Source organism: Anopheles coustani, chromosome 2 (genome assembly GCF_943734705.1).
Source record: "Anopheles coustani chromosome 2, idAnoCousDA_361_x.2, whole genome shotgun sequence".
NCBI classification, from domain to species: domain Eukaryota; kingdom Metazoa; phylum Arthropoda; class Insecta; order Diptera; family Culicidae; genus Anopheles; species Anopheles coustani.
The window spans coordinates 51,855,922-51,874,716 of NC_071289.1; the positions used below are offsets into that span (position 1 = coordinate 51,855,922).

At 41.0% G+C, this 18,795-nt stretch overlaps 2 protein-coding genes across 2 annotated transcripts; both read right to left on the reverse strand.

Moving 5' to 3' along the window:
• Positions 1-590: 590 nt before the first annotated feature.
• LOC131263264 (putative fatty acyl-CoA reductase CG5065) lies at positions 591-3,127 on the reverse strand. The gene is made up of 7 exons (XM_058265434.1): positions 2,915-3,127; positions 2,506-2,814; positions 2,336-2,421; positions 1,768-2,251; positions 1,104-1,174; positions 899-1,024; positions 591-837 (listed from the first exon to the last, which is right to left on the reverse strand). The coding sequence occupies exons 1-7, from the start codon at positions 3,125-3,127 to the stop codon at positions 615-617; spliced, it is 1,512 nt and encodes a 503-aa protein (XP_058121417.1). The 3' UTR covers positions 591-614.
• Positions 3,128-17,896: 14,769 nt separating this feature from the next.
• On the reverse strand, positions 17,897-18,502 carry LOC131264598 (peritrophin-1-like). The gene has a single exon (XM_058266873.1). The coding sequence runs from the start codon at positions 18,500-18,502 to the stop codon at positions 17,897-17,899; it is 606 nt and encodes a 201-aa protein (XP_058122856.1).
• Positions 18,503-18,795: the final 293 nt, after the last annotated feature.

The following is an 18,795-nucleotide window of genomic DNA, read 5'->3' on the forward strand; positions in this document are numbered from 1 at the left end:
TTTTGCTTCGGGCACATCGAATAGCATTGCATCCATCCATCCCGGAAGCAACACTTCCTAGGAGCAACCAACTCGGTCACGAGCAATCCGAGAGTGCACTTCCAACAAAATCCAAAAAGGAAAACCAAAAAAAAAAGAAACGCAGCGTGGCACTGCAGCATTGTGCAAAGTGCACCAATCCCTGACCAAGGTGAATGGTGAAAGGATTGTGTGTTTTTCACGCAATCTTCATTCCATCAAGTTGAAGAATGAAGGTCGGTGCACTGTAATGGTTCCCTCTTGGGCTGGGTCCTTGGTCCACGACCTACGGGGCAAGGTAATAAACAAAGCGTACCGGTGTAAGCTCGCGTCCCTGAGTTATTTGATCACGTCACATACCGCGCGGGCATTGTGCAGTATTTGGCGACAAAGATCATTCAACTGCCATGCGTGTAATGTCAGGAAGGTGTTCATTTACTTCCCTGTACGCTCTTCCACGACAATCCCTTAGAAGAACGAATTCCTGCCGTTGCATAAAGGTTTTACATCTGAGGTAGTCTTCGTTTCCGTTGACAATAAACGACTAACAATTTGGAAAACAAAAAGCGGAACGTCTCGTAATGTTTATTTCAGCACTACAAACTTCCAGAATATGCTGTCCTCCAAATGCCTACGACCATTAGGCCGCACACAATAAGTTGAATGATACGTTCGGCAAGTATCAGACGTGCTAGCTTTCGTTTGGCGTAGGGAATCGTCTCGTCGGAGTCTTTCATTAGGTAGCGTCTGATGGGGATGTATGCACTCTCCAAGTATGTCCCCGTTAGCGACTTTGGCATGTACCATCCAAAGGTTTTCCTGTGGAAATGGGAAGATTGAACGCGGGTTGGGAGCTACAACAGCTGCGCAGTAAACTTACCGGTCCTTCGCATCAAGAATGTCGATTAAATTGTTTGTCTGCTTCGTATCAAACTCCCACTCATTTCGGACGAAATATCGTAACACGACTTCCGATCCGTGAATTTTGGATTGCAGTTTCATTAAGCTAACGGTAAGAGAAGCAAAGCGATACATTGTAAATAACCAATGTGATCAATGATTGCGAACGAATGGTTGATACTCACAAAGGTTTCTGCCCTGCGGCTTTTATTACTAGATCTAATAAAAATGCCGGTAGAACCATGGTCAAAAATAGCTGCAAGCGAAACAAGTTATTTAAACATTAAGCAGTTAGTTTTTAATCCACTCTTAATATTAAACAATAAGGCTGACAACGCACAATTCCCAAGCAGAGGCAAGCGCTTATTATAGTAATGGAAACGATATTTAGAATACTTCCATTAAACATTTTATCAAAAAATTAAGTCGAACTAAGTTAATGATTTTTTTAAAAAGTTGAAATTTGAAGGCCTAGCTATCACAAACAAATTGTCTAAAATGTTTCTCAAAAGTTTTGTTCAATCAACAAAGTACACCAATTTCGATTACGATGAACTCTTGTTCACAAATAAATGTTTTCATAGCTAGTTTCATGCAATCTATTTGCTATCCATTAAAAAATTAGATGGTACTCCTAAAAATCTCATTGTTGCGTCAAAATAAATAAATATTATTGTCAATAATAATAATTATTATTAATGCAAAAACTACAAACCGAAATTCTGTTTTACGAACTGTCGCATTGAACTATTCACAAACAGTGTAAAGTTCTTGACCCCAAATAAATGTTTGATTTATAGTTTACAAAAAATAGATATGACTCACCAACGCAATAAATGTTTTACTTACTTTTAGGTAGTATATAATTAGCCAGTCCGTTGGAGCTCCGCCAGGAACCCACAACATGCGACTGAAGGGTACTTCGTACAGGTACTCCTTGCCTCGGTCCAGCATTTCCTTGTACTCCATGGACTGCTCGTACGTTACCGCACTGTTATAGACGGGCAGCGGACTGGTGCTGATCTGCTGGTCGATGGTGCCCCGTTTCCAGGCCGCAAGAATGATAGTTTTCGCTACAACATCCACCGGAATGCCGTTGATGCGATTCTTTGGCGGCAGGTATGCTGTCCGGGTGATGCCCAACCCGGCACTGACCATCATTCCCGTCGGTCCATTGAAGTTGTCCACCCATCCGACCATCGGTTCCTGGATGGTAAACAGGACCACCGATGGCCGCACGATGGCCAGCGGAATTTCGCTCCGATAGTCGTTACAGACTTGCTCCGCTAGTCCCTTGGTGTAAGTGTAGGTGTTTGGAGAGTTCTGAGAAAGCCTGTCGCACGGAAACGGAAAATAATAAGCTTCTGCCTCAGACAAAGTTTGCTCAAACTCCAACTTCAACGTGGCAAAATCTTACTTCTTCATGAGGGCATCGAGCGTTTGCGGTTCATACCGGTCCACGGCTTGTACGAGCGTCCGCCAATCGTACTTCGGTGGGTAGAGCTAGAATAATTATTTGCAACACAACGATAGTTGTTTAGTAGTGCACTTGCCGGGTGGTATTAGATATGCATTCCGAAGAGTCACCTTTTCCTCGACGTACTGATTTTCGGGATTGCTGTAAGCCGTCGAAACGTGCACCACGGCACGTAGTGCTGTGGCCGTCGATTTGAGCATCTCGAACAGCTCGTACGTCGAGCAGATGTTGTTTTTGATGGCATCCTGGAGCGGGTCGTCGAAACGCACACTGGCTGCCAAATGGAACGCCACCGTGACCCCACTGAGCCGCTCGATGTCCTCCGTGTACATGCCCAGTCGAGGCTGGGTAATATCACCGAACACTGGGACCACCTTGCCCAGTGCAGAACCATTTTCCTTCCGCAGACGATCGAACAACTTCGATGTAGCACAAATGATTAAACGAGCGATAAACAACAAAAGTGTAACAAACGTTATTGAATTTGCTGGTGTTCGTGTGAAAGACAACACTACTCACATGGCAACTGACGAGTTCGTCCACCCGGGCCTCAATCGATTTACCACGCTTGCCGCGCATCAGAACAAAAATGCGCCCAATGTCCGGACAGGATCGTAGCAGTTTTTCGATCAACACTTTCCCAACGAAACCCGTCCCGCCCGTTATAAACACATCGCTGTTGGTGTAGAAATCCGTCACGGATTCATAATTGATCTCCGACTGTGCTGCCATTGTAGTTAACAACACCTCAAGGATAGTGCACGGAAAGTTTTACTAGCTCGCTTTTTTATATTGCACTCGCACTTGCAAGAACGATTGATTGCTCCTTGCGATTGCACTGCACACTGCGATCAACGGCAACTCGTCTGCGATCGTTACGGATCCACTGCGGTCGCCACACTAAACCTTCAAACTACCGGCGACACCTAGTTATATACCTTTTATCCTGCATGCGCTGCTGGGCTCCAGCCTTTTGGCCTGAAACTCATGGACAACGCCAACTCCAAGGCCCTCGGACAAGCTGCGTTCATTAAAAGGTTGCGCCACACGACGAAGTGAAAGTAATGATTGCACGAAGGATCGCGATCGATGACTTCTTGTAATAGTCCTTGCTCAGTAACCACCAAGTTCATGCGGTACGCTCACTCGGTTGACATTGAACTTGAATTGCAGTAAAAATCTTACCACGTGCGTTGGTGTAGTTTCTTTTGTCCAGTTACTGAATCTTTCGACCCGTTCACTTCCCGTACGGCGACCAACGTCTGATCGCGCGACTTTAACGCATCCTCCAGTCCCGGGAGGCACTTCTAAGCAGTCCAGCAAACTAGCACCTACTGAAATTCCGTCACACTTTTGCACGGCTAAAATAAGACATCTTACCAACATATGCATACTACTAGCGATACGAGACGGTCGTTTAGTTTAGTAGTGCAAATTAATTCTGGAACTGTTGTTCCCTTTATCGAACGAAGCCTTACAACTGCATGCAAACTTGAGTTGGCTCTCGTACAGGAACTACCTCAGTTTTGCTAATGAATGTTTTTATTGCATATTGATCAACAACCCACATGGTGTTATCATTCCTTAAATTGTATCGAACAGTAACGACAATTGGTTTACAATGTTTCGTTTAAAATTCTATTTTTTTTAACTGGCTTATTGTCTCGAGCTGTCTCGTATAGTAGGAATTGTAATTTTCCCCTCATTGGTATTTAAGGATTAGTATTGCTATGACTTTTTCTTTATCTGTTTCATTCTTCACATGCGTGCTGGGTGGAAAACTATTCTGTTCGCAATGTAATATCGCACATTGTTTACAACGACCATGTCGAAAAATTTACATTTGTGGTATGTTGATCGGTTACGGATTGGTGTCGAAAGTGATTTACAAAATTAACATACGCGGTGTCACTGAAACAGGACCTGTGTGCGATTCCTCCATAGTCGGAACCCCTGGCTGGTACACGTTCTTTTGATACACGTGTAACACACTCAGTTCTGCCGTTATGAATATTGCTAATCACACGCTAGCTTGAATGGGATATGGGAACAACAACACAGCAACATTTCCAAGGCATCGTTTTTCAGTTGGATTTCTTGGTAGTATGGAGGTTTTATAGACTTCTTTTAACATTTTAAATTGATACTAAGACTAAGATAAATTCTAAGAAGGATACATGCCTTAATTCATGGTTCATTTGAAAAATCAATTTGACTATCCTTTGCTTTAAAAACATGACTTATGTTTGTAAAGATAAAATAAGTTAATAAAACAGTCGGGGTAATCTATTATAAATATATATAGATTAGTAGACAACATAAATCACGCTATGAAAATGTAAACTAAAAGTATTAAATTATCGTTAACGTATTTGTTTTATCAGAATTTTCATTAAACTCCATTGCACTGAACATTTCCAAATAAGTGAATATTCTTAATCTGAAACGTTGTGACCTCAATACCTCTCTCATTTTTTTAAAATTTATTTCCAACTCGACGTGGTTGCTTATTGGACTGTGATGGCAACCGCAAAGCTGTAACTTTACGACGAGTGATAAAACTTCTTCGTCAAGCACTAGCGGGGCTATTTCTGTTTCTAGTGGATCATTCATAACAACTCCGCTAGACGCGAACTACTGTAGGTCAAGTTTCGATGAAAGTTGATCATAATTCTTTTCCTCCCTGTTCAATCATTCGTACCCCTATGAAACTATTTCCGTTGCGTAGAGAGCCTTCATGAGTGGCGAAGAATTGTGTTGGAAATTGTGATCTTTACTAACCCGTCTGTATATATTTATAACTTTAATAAAGTAGACGCTTTCAACCAACCTACAATTAACCTGAATGTGTGGTAACCTTACTTAATGTGGTCAATTGACTTACTGATCCTATCGTAGAGAATAGAATAGAATTCTAATAGGTCTTGTGATACCGATTAGCTCAAGATAAAATTAATCGATTAATCATTCAGAATACTGCTAGGGCCTAGCATTCTAGCAAATAATCAATTAAATTTTACAGGTTAGTACTGTACTTTTTATCACTTTAAAAGTCATTGCTTTCAAAGATTCTGTTATTGCACATTGGTTAAATTGAAAACAACATTTTAATGTTACACAATTACTAGCAGGGTCATTGATAATATTATCATTCTAATCTTAGTCCTGTAATGCCTTACTCAATCACGAGAGCCACCTTTTGTCTGGCTGCTACTTAATTTGCAGTTAATCATTATTTTCACCAGAATGGAATAAAATACACCTTCCCTTCTTCATAACTAAAATCAACACAAATTTAAAATTCATTTTGCTCAATCAATACTTCATTACTATTTCACAATGTGTGTGCAGTATGCGCCATATTTCATTTTGCCGCAAACGTTGATTTTCTTATGACTTTCATTCAGACCCGCTGCGACATTCTAGTTCGCTGAAAGATAAATTATGCACTGGTTTTGCAGCATGCCTAATTTTGCTGTAGAAGAAGCGTGTATGAGAAATTGTTCTTTCCCATCAAAAACATACCTTTGTGATTTACATTAAAACGTAACCGAATAGAAGAGCATCTTGCTCGGCGTTGCATATGTGCATTAGAAAATGTAGAAAATTTTCCTAACTGGGCTGCCTCCGGTTCATCACCGTTGCACCATTGTTCAGCATAGACTTCCGGCGGTTGGAATTTCGGTTGTAGCGTGGTGTCACGAGCGAAATAGAATTAATCTGCATTTCTCATTCCACATCGCAGTGAAATCCATTCTGGTGTGGAACACCGGATTCAAATGGTTCCATGGAACTGAATATCGTACGACACTGATAACGGGCCACCGGAAATACGGATGCTAGCGAGTCTATCCGCTTCCTGCGTGATTTCTGAGTTGGATGGTATAAGCCATTGTGCATCGCAGAACACGCGATTGAACCGGCTCGATTTCCGGGCGCTGCAGGTGCCTTTGGAGAGGTTATTCTTAGCCCAAAAGGTGTTCAAAGCGGATGTTTCATCAGTTTACCACATGTATTGCTGCAAGAATTGCTTAGAATTTCGGAATCATTTTTCGTTTGAAATTTAGCAGAAACATTTGAAAAACCCAGTAATAACCATATACCACTGGGTTCAACGGTCTGCGGAATGATTCGTCCTTTCATGACTCAGTCCAACAGCTATAAAAAAAACATTAAAATGAAATATCAATGCGTTTGTAACATCGAAAAAAAAAATTCAAAAGAATAATAACATCCCAAACAAATACTCCATTTATCCGTTGCATTTTACTTTTGACTTTTGCAAAACACAGCAACAGCATGAAAGCTGCCGTCAGAAGCTGGAGTAGCAAACGTTATTGAAAGTATCCTAATATTTCAAAAATTCGAAAACGATTCAAACCGAGGGGTATATAAGCGGGCAGCAATGTAAAAATTACCTTTTCGCAGAGAAATGAAAGGGCACGAAAATTTCAGTTCACTCGTGCAAGTGTACTCAAAATTCGTGTAGTTTTCAACAATAACAAATCGCAAATCGTACTAACCTACGACCTTTTCTGCTCAGACGAATGACATTTGGGTTTCTCACAAGAACACCACAGAATCTGATGGTTTGAAAAGTAAGGGAAAACCTCACTAACCTTGGAGTTCCACCCACGTAGTTGATGACCAAACAAAAGTTACTTTCCTACAACCCACTCAGGCGCAAAGATTCATCATTTATCAAAATTCTGCTATTCGGCAACACACCGCTTTTGGTCGCTTCACGTTGACAGTTTTGTTGGATCAAAGATTTGGCTGAGAATGTACATAAATCTGGTTCTGGTGGGGCGCTAACTCGCCCTTCAATGTTTTTGTCCCATTCAACCCATTTTATGATGAAGGCTACGGTATATCTATTCCCTCCACTTTGTAGTCCTTCACCACGAACCTACGTCGCATGGGCTGATGAATTAGAAAATCATACATTATAATTCCACTACCGTTTCGTAATTGCCGGCTTTTCCGAGCAACACTCGTCGTCTCGCCTCATCAATGGACTCCTGTTGACCGACTGAGCAAAGTCCTGTGCCGCAATTTGTCGGCACTTAAAATGTCGACCCGAAGTCGTTATGCTTATCATATCCATTCAAACGTGCCCAACGCTGGAGCATAAAGGTCGGAAAGCTTCCAGCCGTAACCTGTTCCGTGTTAGAACAAGTTGATATTGCCAACCTCACGTTTCACATCGTCGCACTGGAAAGTGAGATGGGGATTCATCCTTTTTCAAGCAGTCGCTTATCAAATTAAATTACACCGAACACGCGCGGTTGTACGGAACCACCGACATTCATCATCCTTTCAATCAATCTGCGGTGATTGTGAAGAACTATGAACATACTAGCTGCGCATATGCATTCGCAAACGGTTCTCTTCTCACAAATGCGATAGCATGCTTTAAATAAGAGCAATAATCCAATTGGTTCCGAGCTCTGCATTTAACGGTGAAGCAAACTGTAAGCACATCTTCATCATGTTCAACCGTTTTTTATTTCATGAGCAGCAATTCAATTGGTTTGGAGCTCTGCATTTAACGGTGAAGCAAACTGTACACACATCTTCATCATGTTCAACCTTTTTTTTATTTCATGATTATACCAGTCAAACTTTAGAAGAGATCCCCTCCAGCGGTTTATATCAAATCATACCCTCAATGCTTATTAATCCGCAAAGCGGATAATCCGACCGTGAATAATTGAGATTCTACCGAATGAATCATGCACATCATTCTAATATTTATGATTTTTGTGATCAAATGCAGCTATTAGTAAGCTATAGCTATGATTTTATTCCGTGCTCCAGGGCCAATATTGAGTACATGAAGGAAACTCATATTTGTACCTGAATAATAACTCCAATAGAATGTAAATCCAACCGTACCATCCCCTGTACGAGAAGACTCACTATCCACGTACACAAAGGGAAAAAGTCTTGTAAGCTCTTAACCGGGACAGGCATTACCAAGACGGTCGTTACACCAAGAAGAAGAAGAAGTATTTAGTCTTCAATTTATACCGGTGAATTCTGCCCGAAATAAGCCGGTGCTTATTACCCTCGGATGGGAATATTTTAGTTTTTGTCTCCAAAATCAAAATGCAAGGCCTATTGAAACAATTCTTTTCAGTATTGAGTAATTAAGATTTTGAGGTATTTGATGAATGTCTGCTTAATAGCAAAAGGTATTTATACCTTAAACTATGATAAAACCTGAGATGGTCCCACGCATAATTTGCTTTATTCCGACTTGTCTTTAAAATGTTTACGTAAAGTCTTTAAATTCGAGTAGGGTATATCAGACCCTGTAATGAACATATCAGACTCGTATGCCATGTTACATATTTTGAAATTGCCAAATTAAACTAAAAACATGTTCCCCACCCGTTGAGATCCCAACTTAATCCCAACGTGTTAAATGACAAAAAAAAATCAAATAGCTGTAATAAAAAATTCTCAAATAGCTTATTTAGAAGAATGCAAAAAAGCATGTATTGCTTGGTCAATATTTCCGAAATAGATTGAGGTTGCATATTTTACGCTAGAGTAGAACAAACCTATTCTGCAGTGCCCCCTTTAGTTGGTTGTTAGAATATGATATCATTGATAAGTTATTATTTACAAATCCTTTCCGATGTTATGCAACAAACAAGAGGAAATTTATCATCATTATTATTATGTTTCATGAAAATAAATAAAATAAACTAAATGAATTATTTCAATTTGAAAAACTTAGTATGTCAAGAATTTATTTTATAAGGGTGATAATAGTTTATGATCAAAACTGGCTTGACTTAATGAAATTGTTCACAGTGGAGCTCTTTATGCAAACATTCTTTTCCATTCCTAGACGGACCTTAACCATCGTGTGACACAAAATCCTAATTTGTACTTATGCGTAGATAGTGCAATATTCCCCCTAGAACGATTAAAGTAAAACGAATTCGACACGCTAGCAAAAGCTAACCACATGAACCGACCACCGCAAATGCGAGCATAACGTCGGGCGTTGGGTCCATTTAAGGATACATCCTCTGGCTTCACCAACTTATCGGCAGCAAAACGTAGCTCGGCATTCTTCCGGCAGAAGGGAACGTGTCCGCAGAGTGAACAGTTATGTTCGGGTTTCACATACGACCGCTTAATGTTGTTGTCGGGTTGTGGTTGAAACTATTGTTGTTGCTTTCGTTCCGTTCCGAGTTATTTGATTTGGGAAAACCTTTGCCAACAGCCTAGTCAACCCGTGCCTTAGATGACTCAATCATTCAGGATCGCTGTAGCGTGCAGTCTTGGGGCATAAAGAAAAAGTTTAGTTTACACATGTTTCCGGCACTGGCCCACAGGAACTGCTCTTGTCCGGCAGGCCAAGCTTTACTATAGTTGAGGCGTCTAACATTACACGTCCACTTAAACCCACTGTATTCATTGAGCTTGCAATGTTTAACATATGTTAAATGTTTTATAGTTGTCGATATCGACACCCTGGTCCTCAATCGGCTGCTTTTATATGGAAACATCGAAATACAGTGTATGCTTTGCTTAACTACCATGGAACATCGTTAAAGCAAGAGCTTCCGAATAAAAAAGTGTTCTCCTATGAAGCATGATTCTATAGCCTACTTTATTTTTGTGGAAACGTTAAGTTTTCTAGAAACTTAGAGTTTTAATTTCTATTATTTTTGTAACTTTTTGATCAAACATGTTGTCTAAATTTTTTTATTACCAACAGAACTCAACCTAAACAACTAATTTTATACTACTTTTAATTTCTTCTTTTTTCTATTTCTTCTTCTTCTTCTTTTTCTTCTTCTTGACGTAACGATCTTGTTGGTCACGCCTACCTCGTTAAGGGTTTACGAGACTTTTTACCCTATTTTTTCATTTTTATTTTTTGAAACAATAAATCTTCTAGGATGCAGTAGTAGCGTGAGGAAACACCACACCACAGGTGTGGTATTGAATCTCGTGTCTGGCATCCTCCGGTAATACAACGGTTGATCTATAATATACCGTCTTTCGGTCACAGTAACTCTCTTCAGAGGGAGGACTTGTCCCACTAGAGTGATGTTGTGCCACATAAAGAAAAAACAATCTTCAGAACTTATAATATTCAGACTTCACCGACTTTTGTTATTGATCATGTGTTTGATCCGGCGTCTAGAACATTTCCCAAAATTTAACTAAAATCAAATATTGTCACAGTATTTAACATTGAGTTAATAGGTTTATGAATAATATAAATTTAAAAACTGTACAGTCACCAAGAACCAAAATTATGTTTATTATAACAACTTTAAATCATCTGTTATCTAATTTCAATTAAATCAGTAAAAAATATCTTCAATACTTCAATAATATGTCCAATCTCGTAATATAATTTAAACCCAATGCGCATATATCTTCTATATCGTTTTTTATGCGTAATATTGCTCTATTCCATCAACATGGCCGTCGTATAAAAAATTTGACTTCCATCCAAAATATTGGTAAACGCAATATTTAACAATTGAGAGACATAAATGTTTGAGCCATACTCTGTCCAATCTATCGGCCACAATAATGCCCAAATAATAACAATTAAACAAAACTCTCCCTTTGAAATTAATAAACTCTTTATTAACTGTGCTGACCTCAGAGAGCAATTGATTACTTCTCAACTTGCTCAACGCCTATTATGGAATCACCGTGCTCGATGGAGTTTAAAAAAAGTTCATGTTCAAGCTCTTTCTACGCTCGATGTCGGCTTATCATAATCTGCCACCACTAATCCTTATTAAGGTGATGTTGATTGGATATCACATTTCCATTTCCCGACTCTACTGCGTCGTTGCCCTGGTAAAATAAGCTAACCCAGGGTTACTCCATGTGGTTTACTGTGCGAGTTAATTTTGTTTGACAGTTTTTCCAATTGTGTATTGTATGGTTTGATTCGTCTCTTACCACGTGCTATGTTGAAGAAATACATTTCAATCCTGTTGTTCAGGTTTCTTGTCTTTTCACACCAAAGCACAGCCCATGCCCATGTCGCTAGAAGAAAATTCCCAACCCCTGGGCTTAACCGTTGCATTGGTTGGACACGAGAGGATGCTTGTTATAACCGGATGGTCATGATGCTAACTGTTCGATAAAATCTTTCCCGCAAAAACCAAGAAACCTCGAGTCTCACACACTTCAGCAATTGCCCAAAGGATTATGTCCTCCCCCCACCCCCTCCCCCTCCCCCTCCCCCGTGCATCTCACCGATACTCGTTTTTACTCCGCACCCTAAACCCCTTGTAGGGCGTTGGAAACGAGAAAATGATGCAATAAAACAAACATTCCGACATGGTTGTAGTGCACTCGGCCGGCAATATTGTAACGTTCTGCCTTTTCCACTTTCTTTGTTGCCTTCATATGTGTATTCAGGTTGTTTGAAAATAGATTGTCCGCACCTAATCCATCCATCCGGGCACGAGGTAAATCGGGCAAGTGTGTTTCTAGTCGCATCTGATTGTTAGGCGCTTCGGCGGATCGGTTTACAGCTATCAGCCAGCAATCCTTTGCATGGTGAAGGATCACGGATGAAATTGATGCGAACCGTCAGCCCATTACGAATGTATGTCCATCCCATTACGGGCCGCCAGTGTCGGCGCGATAGCACCGGATAGAACCCCTTCGGTCCCATGGTAGCCCCCGGGGCCCGGATTATTGGATTCGATTCTCTTTTCCGAGAATAGCCGAGAGGGAAGTTTGTAAACATTTGCAAGCTCGTCGGGAAGGGCTGTCTTGGACAAATGGATCTTGGATTCACCTACCGAAAACCACCATCCCACAACCGGCCTTCTGTACCCCCGCCGCTCTATGCACTGGTTCAACACATCGAGTTCGTTCGACGCGCTCTTTGATCTCACGCCGTTTCCAACATGTCAGCTCACTCTGTTCAAACAAATTGGCTTTTCCTCGACGCGAGCCTCACGGCTACTGCTGTGGGTATTGTGATTTTTATCCACGGCAACCTTTTTCCCTCGCTCCCTGTCAAATTGTGTATCACACAGTCGACGTGAGTCAAAACATCATGCTCCAAAACGGTGTTTTTTCTTTTGACTTGTTACACCCTATGCATGGGATTGTCCCGTTTGATCTGAAGTACATCCGCTTCCCTTCCCCCCAGAATGGCCCGGAGCGAGAAACACGAATCAGGGGGCAGGTGCGTGTCGACCTGCCACGTTACAACTACTCCATTTCCGATCGGCCTCTTCTAAATCTCGATAGGCAACAGGAAAAGTTTGGCCATTAGTTCGCGAGTGCGCCCGGAGTTTGACTACTTCCCGCCATCCACCTACCACCAACTAGCATCGTATCGGAATTTCGTGAGTTTCGATGCCTCAATAAACGAACCTTTGATCTGATTCAGGGGTTGGACCGTGTCCTGCGGGCATCTCGCCCTATCGGTTGGAGTAGTGGAGCAAAGTTTGACAATGAGTTTTTCCTCGCTCAGGTTTTGTTGTGTTCGCGAAAGCTGGTGTGTTATTGCTCCCCTGCGCACACTTATCTTCCGCTTCTACCGTGTCTAGATTGACCTTCGGTTGCACGTGTTCATCATCATCATTATCATCACCATCGGGGGAAATTGATTCGTGATCCATTAACGATCGTAAGTGAAAACACCATTCCACTTAAAGAAGCCTGGGACAACATTTTCGAACCAAGTGATGTCTTAAGTTCTCTTCAGGATCTCCTAGGTTTAGGTTAGTAGAACAAAAATTATCAGACATATATCGTTTATAAAAAGTGTGTGGTTTGAAAACAGCAATATTGTTAAACTACCCAGAGTCCAAAATATTCTAATACACTTTTTTTGTCGAGCCATAACCATATTTTCAAAATTTTCTAATATTTCATGAAGAGATGGAAAATGTTTCCGCTGTATGTTGTCGTCTGTGGTGGAAGCATTTGCCTTTAGCAGTCCAGACTATTCCAAAAGACAGATTGACGTCTCATGGGTCCAAGGGTATTTTGTATATCATTAGGATAACTCCATGGCTCAAAAAACCCTGCCCTTGCGATGGTTTAGCTGGAGAGTATATTAAAAATGGCCAAAATTATCTCTTTTTTCCAAAATCGATAAGTTCAACGCTCTACATTACACTGTTTTCAGGGCCAATTCGTCGGCATCAAGCTGCTCTTTGTTGGTAGTATGCAGTCAATTGCACGCGCAAGGTTTTTGTTTGGTTTCGTTAGGAAGCACTTTGGGTTTGTTAAGTTTAACTTTGCCATTATCGGTAGCAACATTGGCGCGACAACAACGCGACATTTTCTCGTCGCGTCAATGTTGCTACCGATAATGGCAAAGTTAAACTTAACAAACCCAAACTGGTTCCTAACGATGCCAAACAAAAACCTTGCGCGTGCAATTGACTGCCTACTACCAACAAAGAGCAGCTTGATGTCGACGAATTGGCCCTGAAAACAGTGTATAAAGGCTTTTTTTGCATCATTTTTAAAAGGCAAACATAGAAAAACTGTAGGTGAAGAATGAAAATATGTTTAAGTGACGAGTGAAGTTAATATGTTTTGAGTGACCAAATATGCTAACAAATATAAACGAGCAAAACGAGCTCATCTCATTTAAATAATTTTAAATTTAAATGTCAAGATTTACTAATACTAAATTAAATTAAAATAATGGTTCGATTGGCTCTGCAAATTCATCCAACAAGCCCAAAACCAATGTAAAATGCAACTTTTTCAAATTAAAATGTGTTCATTTCTTCGATTGGCTTTTCGTGGGTCAGTTTGCCAAGCCAATCGTGAATAACGTTGTCTTCTGCTTCATGATCTTATTGATTCACAGCAGACCGTACCTGACCATTTATTTTTTCTCCCCCACTTTGCAGCGGTTTACACGCTGTTGATAATTTATTCAAAGCAGCTAGCAAAAGCCACCTTTCTTTAGAATGGTCGCAATGATGGCTGTCTCGTAAAAGTAAAGTGTCGCGAACTGGGATAAAAAAAAGCGCAAAGCTTGAAATTTGTTTTAGAATTTATCTCCACAGTTTTGCGTATCGATCCTTAGATCGCGTGGAGCGTTGTGTAGTCTCCGGTCGCGTCGTTATTTTTTACTTAATGTTTCCCGATCCGCTTAACTTCCCACGTTCTTTTCAGGGGTCGGCTAGAAGGTAGACAAAAACAAATAAAAGCAATTCTACTAATAAAAACGTATCGGACAATACGCTGCTCAAACAGCATCAGTATATACCATTTTCTTCCCGCGGTTTATTATGAATTTTGTTTCCAGAAAACCACGTTCAACGTGCTTATGGCTTACACATTTTTGAGGCTGATTAAAGTCTCTTTAATGGTGGTCTATCCGAAAGCCGCTCCATGCCCTGAAGACAATTCAGGTTTGACGCCAAGACATGCGAGCGAACGAGTGCCATCACTGGAGCACGTTGCATAAAGAAGTGATAAGCGAAATTCTTACGAAAGGAAACATTTCTCCCAGTGAACCATCAAACACAAGCGAAATGATGAACCATTACACGAAAGGGGGAACGGTCTCCCCCTTTTTGCGGAGTTATATTTTGCTTGGAACGCTGGTCCACGTCTAGGGTTTTATATTTTTATTTTTGTCATTCATATTTTGCTCCGCGTTACAAACTGACAACGTTCCTACTCTCATAGGAATCCCTATCCAGAACGGCGTAGATCTTCCCGTAATGTAGCACCGTTTTATGTAACAACATCCGCGCTTGGTGTGCTGGTGGAGATGTTTCAAGGATTACTGTAAAGAGTGGCACAAATCATCCTCATTGCGGAAACAATGAGGAAAAAGGGATGACGTAGGGCATGTCTCCGTCGGCATCGAAATCAACGCGAGATATCGCCTCGTTGATGGTACAGGAAAGCTGCCAAGTTACTTTGAAACGCCACGCCACAGGCACCACTCATTCTCGTAAATTCAGGTAAAATACACTATTCTCAACTAAAGCACACCGCATGCAAAGAAGGTCCTCGACTTTCGAGTGTTCAGTCGTTACTGACTCGGCGGAGGGAACACAAACGTAACACAACTTCGGATAAAAGGAACTTTCCCCAACGAGAAGAGAACACCCCAACTTGAAAGGATCTTCCGATGCGGATGCGCATGCTCACCACCCGCTCGCGGGGAGTTTGTTTTTGTTGACGTGTTGTTGAGGCGCAAAGAAGGACTTTCCAAGCCACACTAACCTCAATGTTGCACACTGTGTTTTTTTTTTTTTTTTGGTATCCACGGGCTCCTATGAATGGGGTCGTGAATAAGGTGCAGGAATAGGCGGCATTGTGCCGCCTGTGGCACTCATTGTATGTTTTTCATGCTTTGCGAATTCATGGTTCACCCGCCACCCATCATCGCATCCAGCGGATTAATCTATTCATCACTACTAGGGAAAAAAGGGTTTTAAAAAATGTGTCAATGCTCTAAACGGAAGTGTGTCAAACAATGCACACTCCTGCTCGAGAATGTTAGGTACCGTAATAACTGCTTCGTGTTACAAACGAACCGCCCCACTGTGTATGCGTGTTTTGTGTGGATAATTCTCCTTGGATGGTTGTAAGAGCATATCATTACTTCCCAGTGCGCGAAAGCGTATAAAAAATCAACGCTTCAATAACCTGCATGGTATCATGGTGGGCTGTCGAATTTGGCGGACATTGTTAGCTATGTTAGATCCCTCTTTTAGGAATGAGTAAATTTGTTAGTGCTAGCAGTCACGCAAGTCTCAAAAGTAATGAACACCATTGAATATACCCGGGTCTCTAATCAGGTGCGATTTTTCCACGAATAATTAAGAAAGGCCGTCCTCAAACAGCTTCTTTAATTTGCGTGTTTTGTTCGCTCTTCTCTAATCCTTGTTAGCCTTACGGGTTTTTAACGGGCCGTAAGAAGACTTATTACTTTCAAATTATTTTAGTTAAATCCATTTCTAAATTGCTTACTTGCATAAGTGCATCAAAATAAATGATTCTAATATCCCCATAACATTACCTGTTTATTAAATTCATTTGATGATTTCATAAAATTGTACTGAATCCCCGAGACTTAACATAACACTTTTCTGACTCCGCAATATACAAATCTACGAGATGTACAGAGACAAAATAAAGTTAGCTTGGATTTATTAGCCCAATAAACTAACACACATTAAAGTGTACAACAATATTTTTAATCACAAAAAAATGTAAAACCGATGTTTTTCAACTGCTCCGCAGAAAACCGTTTAGTGCAGGAATTTAATTTGTTTCAGAAAGTTGGAACATCTAGGAATTGATCTGTTATGTTTAAAATATTGCTCTACTATTGCTTTTCAAAGTTGCAAAACATACATGGGTACGTGATTTTAGATAGTAGGGTTAAAAATACAGTTTGGAAGGGTGAAAATTCATTATGAGCCGTTGTTCAAGTGTGACTTGAAACTGCACACAATTCGTAATGAAAAGAACCATATTTACTAAGATTTCTGCTTTGAAAAATGAAATGACAAAACATGGCGTTGAATGTTAAACCATTTAAGTGGATAAAAATGAATTTAAATTGCATTAGTTTGAATCTCGTTTAAATTAATTGAAATAAATGTATGTTAAATTAACATTTCATTGAGATATGTACTATCTCCCCTCGTTTACTCAAATGTTTTTTTTTTATGTGGTACGACATCCCCTAGTGGGACAAGGCCTCTCTCCGAAGAGAGTTTGTGTGACCGAAAGACGGTATATTATAGATCGGTGGTCAGCCGTTCGTAAAACCGGAGGGTGCCAGACTCGAGATTCGATCCCACACCTGTGGTGTGCTGTTTCGCCATGGGCACCCCCCAAATGTTTTTAACAACACGAAAGAGTGTCATATCCATACATTTAGTTAAGAAACACTAAAGAAAACTCTCTAGTGTAGATAGCGGCATTCATTCAAATGTGATACCGCCATTGTAACTAAATTTTACTTCTAGGGCTTCAGTTTTCGTCTCTTATTTAAGAATATTTCTCTAATTTCAAAGTCTCTAGGTGAAAAGCATTGTATAAACAAAATAAGTCATACATTCTAACAAACGGCTGACCACCAAACTGTTCTTTCGCTCACAACAACTCTCTTCGTAGAGAGACGTAGTCCCACTAGGGGATCTTGGGCCACTAAAAAACATGTGTTGGTTTAACATATAAACCACTGTAAATTTTTAAACCAAAAATGTGTTTTATACCAAATGTTCAATTCATATGTTCAATCTTCGTAGCAAACAAATGTTTTTAAGTACAGTTAAATGGATTCTCTTCCATCATAAGTTCGTTACGGAGCAAATTAAGCAACAAAAACTGTTGATTAGATTGTGCGTATTATAATTGTTTTTGTTTCAAATTTTATTCGTATAAAATATATCTTACTTTCACATAATACTTGTTTCCAGTTTTCTACAAACACATTTCTGATAGCTTATACTACAAGTTCATAAATAAATATAGCTATTCGGTAATGGTCTAGTTTTTAAGGTTACACGAAACGTTCTGCGAAAAATCGCATCGCTCCTTGATCGCGTCCCAGAATAGTCCGGGTGCGCACAACTTCTGCACCGCCATACCCGATTGACAGATGAAGTACTCCTCGCAGCTCTCCACGCCGGGCAGATACACGATCTGGTTGGGGTTGTCTTGCTCCGGGCAGCGGGATGAGCTGCAGTTGACCCGCGAGCTCGGATTGCAGACTCTCTGCCGGCCGTCGAACGCGTAACCCTCGATGCACTGGCCAATGGACGAGTATCCCTCGGAGCAAACGATAAACTGATTGCAGTTCTGCGGATGTGCCGACACCTGCACGCCGGTCTGCTGCTGGCAGATGTGGCAGTTCACCCGCTCCGGATAGTCGCACATCTGCGTCAGCTCGTTGAAGTAGAAGTCACCCGGGCAAAGGTTGAGGATGCTCGCACCCTCGTTGCAGTAGTAGTACCCTGCGCAATTGCTCTTATCGCGTACGAAATAGCCATTCCGGACGCCCTGGCACGGTTGGTTGGCCGATGCAGCTCCAATGAACGTTCCGCAGATTAATACCGACAGCCCAATAAGACAAGCAATGGTGTTGGAATGCATCCTGACAGCGATAATTGCTCTTTTTTTACGTTATAGCGCGACACCAAGTGATTTGCGGCTTGCACGACTTCGATTGCTTCGAGTGGCTCGACTGGTTTGTTCAATCCTTCGCTGTGCGCCTTCCTTTTATCCCGAGACCGTCCATTGAGTGGTTGTGTGGTGCTATTTTCGTTCTGCGCCATCATCATCATCATCACCATCCCCAATCGGCGATTGAAGGAAGCCTAATCCACCGCATGTGGCAACCTATTCGCAATTAAAGCCTAATCTTATCGAACACAACTCGGTGGGTG